The 9,492-nt window shown below is 32.8% G+C and overlaps 2 protein-coding genes across 3 annotated transcripts; one reads left to right on the forward strand and one right to left on the reverse strand.

The window, feature by feature from the left end:
• The first annotated feature begins 236 nt into the window (after positions 1 to 236).
• On the forward strand, positions 237 to 2,807 carry LOC106122278 (uncharacterized). The gene is given in 3 exon segments (NM_001311942.1): positions 237 to 362; positions 725 to 794; positions 2,084 to 2,807. Coding segments are annotated over 2 exon segments (720 nt in total). The 5' UTR covers positions 237 to 362; the 3' UTR covers positions 2,734 to 2,807.
• Positions 2,808 to 3,104: 297 nt separating this feature from the next.
• LOC106122281 (uncharacterized) lies at positions 3,105 to 7,901 on the reverse strand. 2 transcript variants are annotated; one of them, XM_013318213.1, is made up of 4 exons: positions 7,846 to 7,901; positions 4,533 to 4,675; positions 4,221 to 4,358; positions 3,105 to 3,927 (listed from the first exon to the last, which is right to left on the reverse strand). In XM_013318213.1, exons 1-4 carry the CDS (start codon positions 7,846 to 7,848, stop codon positions 3,747 to 3,749), a joined length of 465 nt encoding a protein of 154 aa, XP_013173667.1. In that variant the 5' UTR covers positions 7,849 to 7,901; the 3' UTR covers positions 3,105 to 3,746. The 2 variants fall into 2 exon arrangements, with proteins under 2 accessions (XP_013173667.1, XP_013173666.1); XM_013318212.1 differs by lacking the exon at positions 7,846 to 7,901 and adding an exon at positions 6,997 to 7,089.
• Between the last annotated feature and the right edge of the window lie 1,591 nt (positions 7,902 to 9,492).

Consider the following 9,492-nt stretch of genomic DNA (forward strand, 5'->3'; position numbering starts at 1 on the left):
ATACAAAAGAGATTGCTTACGCGGGAAAAGGTAGAGAATTTTCATCTCAATTTTGTTCCTAAATAGAACATTCGTTAGTTACAATCTCAACTAATGATTTTTAGCTTTTACGTTACGTCACTCAGATTCGTTTGAAAACAAAATATTACAATAGTAAATCAATTTAAAACAATAATGATGCCGAATCAATATTCGTTTTGGAAAGGCTCTGTGAGTGCAAGTGATGTAGACAGTAGGGCGCGTGTCGCGTGCGGAATTATATACGCTGTCTCAGATCTCAGCAGCTTACTTTCATCCGGCGCTCACGCTGAGAGGACATCGGAACTAGACCGATATGTTCTTGGATTTATAACTGTCTTAAGGTAAATTTAAATATATAAATATTGATTTACTTTATAATTTTAATTGGGTTAGGTTTTGCAATTGCGGTGTCTTTTTTAATATTATAATGTTAGAAAAATGTTTAGGTAATAATTTTTCATGTAGTAACTAGTGAATTCGCGCAAAGCTTTTAATTAAGCTATACCAATAATGGATTGATAAAAATACAAAGTGATAATCCAATAAGATCCAATCCCATAAGTTAGCGTTGCAATTTAAATAGGTTAAAGAATACTTTTTAGTTGGAAAATATCTGCGATGCGACAATATCCTCCTTACATTTACATCAAAATCTCTTTGTACCAAAAACCTTCATATTTGTTTTAACATTTTGAATCTACAGATGAGTTCAATGCTGTTGCTTGTTGTGTTACTGTGGGGTGGATCTCGCAGCGCTGTGGCGGTTAACGATGGTGAGTTGTCATTTCAAATATTATGTACCTAATATATTAAATGTCGGGGCCAGTTTCAGCATTTTCGGCGTCTTGGGCGAGATTTTTGGGGCGCCTACATTTTTTTGTGTCAGAGGAAGTCTTCCAAAGATACCTTAGGGGGTACTACAGGCGCCCTTTTTATGTTCGACACTGGCGCCTGCGGCATCCCTTTATGCCCGGCGCCCTGGGCGGTCACTCACCTCGCCCTACTCTAGCGCCGCTACTAAGACTAACACTGTTTACAGTTTTTTAGTACCAAGCAATTTCAAACGAAGGTTGTGCTCATTTGTTTCGTAACATTTGATCTCAAGCTGGATATAAAGCACTAATTTATTCGTCGTTAAATATCCACATATTTCTACATAAAGTTTCACTTTATACTATGTAAATAAGATACTATATAACACGCGTTATTTAATATTGACAAGTAATAATTTTACATCCATATATGTTACGGAAGTTCAGTATGAAAGGAGAAAGGTGGTTATTTGAATGCTTTTAAAATGTCATATAAGTAATTCAGTAATCATTAATGATGTGTGTTATTACGCGATGATAGAATATAAGTAATGCATTGGGGAAAAGTGGAGAAATTTGTGCCATTTGAAACTAATTGACGATGAGACGGTAACGGCGCTGAACTGATAGCATTTGTCACATCCGTTACCAGGGTTGACGCTTGTCGTTTACCGATTAAAATCGATCATGTGTTGGTTGATGATTGGCGAATAGTTCAATTCGTCAAATTATCATTAATGAAATTATTTGGTAGTATAAAAAAATAAAACTATATGTGAAACTAGGACTACGGTATAAGTGCTTAACAGATTAAATCTAAAAGTAGATATCTTGAATTCTATTACAATTATAATCAGTGATCTTAGATTTATCTAGGTCAAAATATCTAATTGTTATGATAAAAAAATCAATTATGGCACTGTATGTGACAGCCCTAATTAGAATATTGCGAGTAATCGAAAGCGAAGAGAAACAATTTTAGTGTCCACACTTACACATACATATCAGCAGCTTTCTCCATCAAAGTGACGACTCTGGAGAGTTTGCACAAACTTGTTTTATTTGCATACAAAACATTATGTAACAATGGTATCGATCTGATTTTATTATGACGTTTTTACATAACTAGATACATGAATTTACATTATTTTACTATTTTAGTGATTAGATATTGTCTTTTTTGGTTTATTTAAGAATAATTCCACCATTCATATCAATTTCTAATTTAATGTTTTTTACCATTTCCATAGATCTATCCAAATATTGGACGAAGGATTTCAAGGAAGTTTTACATTTGTATGGGAAAACATCGGACAAGGATTTGTATGGAGAAAGTTTACCTCCTTCTATGACATACAAAGCAGCGACTACTCAACGAAGCGAAATAATTTTAGAGCATACTGGAAATTACGATGCTAGCGACTTTGACCAATCCGGTTCAACATACCCCTATTTTAATCAAAAAAAGTATAAACAATCATTAAAACCGGCACAAAGTGTTAATTATTTCAGTTATTCTGAATCGAATGCAGCAAAACAAAACAATGATCAGCTAAATAACAAATATTTGAACCAAACACCACAACAAGGAAATCAAAATATTGATGTATCTTCCAAAATAAATTTGCAAGGTTTTCAACCTTATTTTAATAGAGAAAATGATTATACAAGAATACAAAATATTTTAAGCACAGAAAGGAATATTGGTACGGGAATAGTGATACCTGAAGATAACAGAATATACCGTAATAAAGCTAGGAATAAAGTGAGAGAGTACAAAGTGAACACATTTGACTCCCGAACAAAATGTCCGCCGACAATTTGTAGAAAGTTATCTAAAACAGCCAAAAGAATTTATTCAAGACCAGTGAAGAAGATTAAAAGAATCGTTGTGTACTAATTATTTAATTTTCTATTAATTGTAGTTTAATTATTTATTATAGTATGAATTATTAAATTTTTTGTTGGTGGCAATTACGTTTTTTTCTTAATTTTCATAATCTGTATTTCGGATTTATCTACAAAGACAAATGTGATATATGATTTTACTTCATCGTGATAAAATGATATTTAATGTTAGGAAGAAAATCCGAAAATGTAGCAGTGTATTGACCTAACATTAGCCTTACTAAAATGTCGACGTTTGTGTCCCCTCTCTATTCATTCTGACACTGGACATTGTAACGAAAGCATGTCATTCGCGCTAAAGGATTCTTATTAATAATGTCTAAAAATAGTTATAAGGATAATGAATTGAGAAATAAAAAAGTGTTACTTAAGTATTAAATTTAATAAATAGCACACACACAAAAGCAACTTAAAGCTAATTGTTTTCAGCTTAATTTTACGAAATGAAAATTAAGAAAAAACATTCTGTTGCATTATCACTCACGGCTTTGGTTTATTGTTTTGGATTTGCGGCCCACACTTTCATTTATGTTCGACAACTTTCGTGATTTCTTGAGACATTAACCCTAACTTGTTATTAACAAATATATTGCAGCATAGCTTATCCTAAATTTAACTTTTAGTTGTTATTATCTAGTAATTGAACACTATAATGCGTCCTCAGTGTTCAAATCTTAGATAATTAAAAACATTAATTTATCTATGGCACATAATCTACATGTCAAAGTTTATGTACCATACAGAATTATCAAATTCAGGATAAACTAAGTTCAAAGTCATCATGTCACGTTTTAAAATTATTTACAGAAAAAATTACGATCAAAATTAAAAAGTAACGTAACTCCCACTTAGAATCACGCAAAGTACATTTAATGGTCACTATAGGGAGATTACTCGTATTTAATTTAAGATACTTCCTTAGCGACCATTAAACGATTATGGGTGTCGCAGAAAGATGAATAGAACATTGCGTAAATCCCTGATCGGAATTTCAGTCAGTAATATTTAGTATATAAAGTTAGGGTTGGTATCGCTCTGTTTGCCGCGCGACGCCACAGGATTGTTGAGGGCCCTGTTCTTGCTATCCTCTACGCTGTGCAGTAGAAAAGGCGGCGCGTTGGCTCTCCTCTGCTGTCTGTGGTCCAGCTCGCGCGTCAGCTCCTCTACGAACTGCCCGCCCGTCTGCCTGGAGGAAACCAAGGGTTTATAAAATATCCAGAACAATCGTAACATGTGATAAACGTTACAAATCATTCCGCTATTAAAACTTTTTGTCATCCTTTATGCTTATTGTACGAAGATAAAGACACAGTGAACCGAATAACTCCGTGCTTTGCGAACCCCATTAAGTACACGCTAAATCATTTCTAATATAAAAATATCACAAAATCTTAGACAAACTATAATTATGGACGTTGTCTATGATATTTAGATAAACTGTAGTCTATGGTCTAAAGAGATATATTGTGCGTTACGTACCGCTCTGCGGGGCGGCCACTTTCTACGTCATCTTCAGCGCCCACGTACATGGAGTACCCGCGTCTCGACAGCTCCTCGTCAGGCACCAGCGACGGGTTGTTGAACGCGTAGTTCTTGTCGGGGTTCATCTTCAGCTTTCTGAGAAATAAAAGAACTTTATATATTAGTTGAAAAATTCTTTTCTACGATCCTACACGTAAGCCAATGTGGAACCATAGATTTCAAGTATGAAAAGGAGAAGGAATTGGATTTTGTAGTACTTCACTAACCAGCTGATATGTAGCCCTATAGTACAGATATAGCCTAACTTACTGCACCCTGAGGCGCCCGGTGGCCTGTATGTCAGCCAGCCTCTTTCGCAGACTTGCGACCTGCACGAACAGAACCATCACCAGCAATAGTAGCAACAGCCACGCTCCGCCAAAAACGCTTACTATTATTATCGTCTCTGTCTCCTGAAACACGCAAGAATTAATTAAAACATAGATATAATTGTTCAAGGAGTTTGCATTCTATTGTAACATCCTGTATCCTAAACATTTGTTCTATTTCACATACGATTAATATTTAGTTATCTGCATCACTCGTATGTATAACAAGTACATAGGTGCATAAACAACACTCGTATCACATAAAGTAGTGTCTGAGTCAGATGTTGTATCATTAAACACACATTACTAGAGCAATTAAGAACACGTAATTTGTAAAGAATTTAGAGTAATACAACATGATGAGAAGGCGACTAATCTCCAGTGATGCGACACATTGAGCGAGAATTGTATTTCAATCATCTGTTATCCATGATAGAATATCATTGTCTTTCTCCTTGCGATCTCCTATCTCGCTCGTGTAACGAAATGTGACATGAACATGACGCGCCCCTGCTTCATGTTGAGTTCTCATTCTATTATCAAAACAACGTTTAAATGTTTTACTTATTAATTCGCTATACAAGATTCTATTTGGAAGATATAAAGTACAACTAGGGCGCCGAGATGCTTAGTTTATTTACAAAACTTTTTAAAGGTAACTCATTTTTATGGTGTGTAGTGTAGACTGGAGCACGCAGCACCACTCAGGCGCGTCACCTGATAACACTCGATAAGCCCACACTTATCTCAAGAATTTTATAAAACCATTACTTGATCTGAACGTAACTCGCTGTTTATCCTAATGTGCCTATTGTGTTGTGTTTTCTATTCATAGTAATCGAATAGTTTCCCAGTGAATTTATCGATGACTACAGCAAAGTAAGCTGTAACAAAGTATTCAAAGGGTTTACGAACCCTGCTGACCCTAAACAACAATCAAGAACATAACCTTCGGTTTCCTCTGTCAAAAATAAATCGCCTTCTTCCTCAATTTCTTTTTAAAAACATAGACAACAACATTTTTTTTTGCTTCCGTAACAGTTGCAAACAACAAAGGAAAATTTGACGTCATTTACAGCTACTATTGAAAAGTTATAAACATTTTAAAAAGTATTTTTAGAGGTTATCATGAATAATTCAACTTATCATTTCATAGAACTAATATCGGAATTCTTTCATTATCTGATAATATTTATTTTTAATCTACTCTAGGAGCTGAATGTCTAATTATTGGGGGGAATCGGACAACTAGAAACATCAATAATAATGACAACAAATTATGTAACTCAGACTAAGATAGTTATTGCTAGTTTTTTCTAACGCGAAGTAACTGCTTACTTTGTTAATGTTAATGTATAGATTTGACATTAATACAATGTATTACTATTCTATACAATTATAAGAAATTCAAGCAGCATCAATATCCGTAATCTTTCTAATCAAAACAATAGACATTGTAGAAGTGCATATATCTATATTGTGTTGGGTAAAGTAATTTTTTCATAAAGAAAAATAAACAAATACCATTCACGAATATGCCTAACAAGGAAAATAACATAGCTAAACAAGAAAAACAATTTGTCTTCCAATAATTGAAATTATAAAGAAAAGTTATATGTAAACAAATGCATTGGTGATTTGTTATTTGTTATTAAAATCCATCTTATGTTACGAAATATCTTAGTTTTTTTAGGCGTCAGTTTTTGGCTCAGAAAGGTTGTTGTTTCAGGATTGGAGATGTTCATGTTTTTCACAAGTATGTTAGTTTTTTATGTATTTATGTTTGTTTTTACGTCAATTAAATTCTGAACTCCTGTTACCTACGCGAACCTACATATGTTGTGTTATATTGTTGTTTTTGTTGACTTTTTAATTAACAAAAAACGTTCAACTTTTAAGAGTAAATAATTCTAGTGGACTTTAAAAAAACTTTATTTTTTTTAGTAGCAGTAGTGTTAAATACTACTTTTATACACAAAACAACTTTTTTTTTGTATAAGAGGAGGGGGCTAACGAGCGGCGGGAACACCGAGGTGATCAACGACACCCATGGACATCTGCAGCATCAGAGGAACTGCAGATGCGTTATCAATTTTGTAGATCACAAGACAATCATAAATTGAGTAGCAAAATTTAAGAACATCGGACTAAAAGACACGTAGCATGGTTATTTTTTAATTAAATAAAACACCTTTTAATTAAAACACCTAAATTTATACTTTACTTAAAAACCGAAATAAATTTTCACTAGACAAAACATTAGCGATAACCGTCGCTTGATTGACGCAAAAAAACCCGTTAATTAGCGTTATCAAACAACAAGTAGAAGTTTTATAAGCTAACACAATTTAAGAATTAATGATTTTTTATATTAAATAGGTTTTGAATTATTATTGTTAACTCACCATTTTTCATGTGTGAGTTTCCATGACTGTGTGGTGCGGCGGACGACTGTCAAATGAGCGACTCTACTGATATGCATTATATTGATAAGACATCTCCTATCGCTACTGATAACAGATGATAACACGAACACCTTTATTCAGCCGACATATACTCTATAAGACAACTTTAACATACTATTTTGTATTTTTGAAAATCAACATTGACACCTCAATAAACTAATTTATGTAAAACTTATCATTTATTGGTTAGAATTATATATGTTTTTAAATTAAACGTTAGGTATTTATTCTTAGCGTATCTCTTGGATTGTTTTGCAAACGACTATTCTCTTACCTAAGCATGCCATGCTATGTATGTAATAAATGTAAATAATATAACTCATTTCCTCATGACAAGTAAGAATTATATTACTAATATTATAAATGCGAATGTATAGATGTATGTTTGATAAAAGGTATCTTCAGAACGGTTCAATGGATCTCTGGATGTAGAACATAGTCTGAAAGAACACATCGGCTATTACATAATTTGGTAATTAATTCTGCGCGGACGGAGTCGCGGGCGGTAACTAATAAATAATAATGTATAATTATCCATAATGTTTGTGGTTGCTACTTTGTTTGAGACGACGAGAGACGCCTACTCGATTATAAGAGTTGTTTAACATGATGGTGATTAGGCCTATAAATCCGAAGGCGCTCATAATTCCTAAATATTATGGAGGTGCAATATAGTAGAATTTTTAAAAGTATTTTAAAGCAAATTTATTTTAACATATATAGTTCAGTGAACTCACGATTCTCTTCGTTTTCCACGCACTTTAAGAAATATCTTAACAAATAAAGTACCATTATTTAATCAGGCGTTTTTTTTTGCAGCTAAACTACAGAGCACTTGTGTCTCGTCACTTGTCATTCGATAAACACAGGTAAACTGCATCAAATGAAGATTTACACTCTACCCTCGATTTGACATATTGTTAATATCAACTTGTGTCTTGTTTTTTTTTAATTTTATTTTATGATCTGGTAACATAGACCTTTAGGCCATATTTAATTTGGAAAATGTTCATTACTTTGGACTTGTGTCTTGGCAGCCGATGTAGGTACAGAGAATATTTATTATCTATGGTTTTAAGAGAGAATGGATACAGGATTTCACCAGTGGAAATATAATATAATTAAATTTATTTTGAGGTTTCTGATTATTAAGCATATTCTGAAATAGTCAGAAATTAAAGTTTAATACGCAATATTGTTAAAAAAATAATTATACGAAGATTGCAATTTTTATTCACTCTAACTAATAAGACGGTAATTATTAATAGGAGTGTTATTAATTATTAATCTAACGATTTGAAAAATATTATTCAAAAACAGATATAGTACACTGACATTACGAGTACATCACCTTTTTTATTACTTATTTTATAATCATTGTAACATAGTGTTATTGAAATGAAGGAACTATTAACATAGCTTATTAAACAACTTATTATAATAATAACAGCTATTATTAATAGTGCGTAAGAAAGTAATGCAATAATTGCATCCGCCTTCTTATATGTGTTGTTCTTTGCACCTGACTAACTGCGAAACCTAATAATCGGTATCATTCCATTTTCGTTGAACTATCTACTAACGTAAAATTAACCATGACTATTTGAAATCGACTGATTCATATAAAGTGTTAGGAAGAAATTCCGAAAATGAGCCAGTGTATTGACTCAACACTAGCCTTACTAAAATGTCGACGTTTATGTCACCTCACTATTCATTCTGACACTGGACTTTGTAACGAAAGCACGTCATTCGCGCCAAAGGTTTCTAAGTAATAATGTTAAAAAAAAAATTAAGTAAATGAATCTTTTGGTCGGTTATTGAGTATCGCCGTTTTTTCTAGGTTATATAAATTTATTAATAGTGATTATAATAACAATAAGTTGTAATAACAAAAGACGTCAGCCACAAGGATAGCTCGCTTATCGACAACTAACTAATTGATGCTATTATTAGTATGTAAAAACTGCCTACAATGAAATTAATTTGCATTTTTACATATTGACCTTTATAAAGTAATCTCAGAGGAATTTGTATTTAAATGATGTGCTGTTTATGGTTGAAGTTGGAAATATAAATAGTGTGAGAAGATAATTTTAAAATCTTTAATAAACTATTATATACTAGCTGTCTACCGCGACTCCGTCCGCGAGGAATAAAAAATACTTAATTAGTAGCCTATGTGTTCTTTCAGATTATGTTCAACATCAATGTCAAGTTTCAGCGATATCCATGCCGCTGTTCCGGAGATATCTTCAAACAAACATCCATACAAACATTCGGATTTATAATATTAGTAAGATTGATAGACAAATGATGTATTTAACAATAGCTTGCACTAGAAAAAGAATCGAACTTTGATATTTTTGAGGCAAAGGAATGTTTGGTTAATGCAAGGGCGCAGTTTGTGCCTACAATAGATGTTCGTGAGGATTT

The sequence above is a fragment of the Papilio xuthus genome, unplaced genomic scaffold (assembly GCF_000836235.2).
Source record: "Papilio xuthus unplaced genomic scaffold, Pxut_1.1 DF826933.1, whole genome shotgun sequence".
In the NCBI taxonomy this organism is placed as follows: domain Eukaryota; kingdom Metazoa; phylum Arthropoda; class Insecta; order Lepidoptera; family Papilionidae; genus Papilio; species Papilio xuthus.

Bases quoted from the DNA above. Each gene is read 5' to 3' on its own strand.
- LOC106122281 (XM_013318213.1), bottom strand. The intron at 4,359-4,532 runs GTAAGTTAGGCT...TTTATTTCTCAG, and splicing joins ACCGGGCGCCTCAGGGTGCA to AAAGCTGAAGATGAACCCCG. The intron at 3,928-4,220 runs GTACGTAACGCA...GGTTTCCTCCAG, and splicing joins AGTGGCCGCCCCGCAGAGCG to GCAGACGGGCGGGCAGTTCG.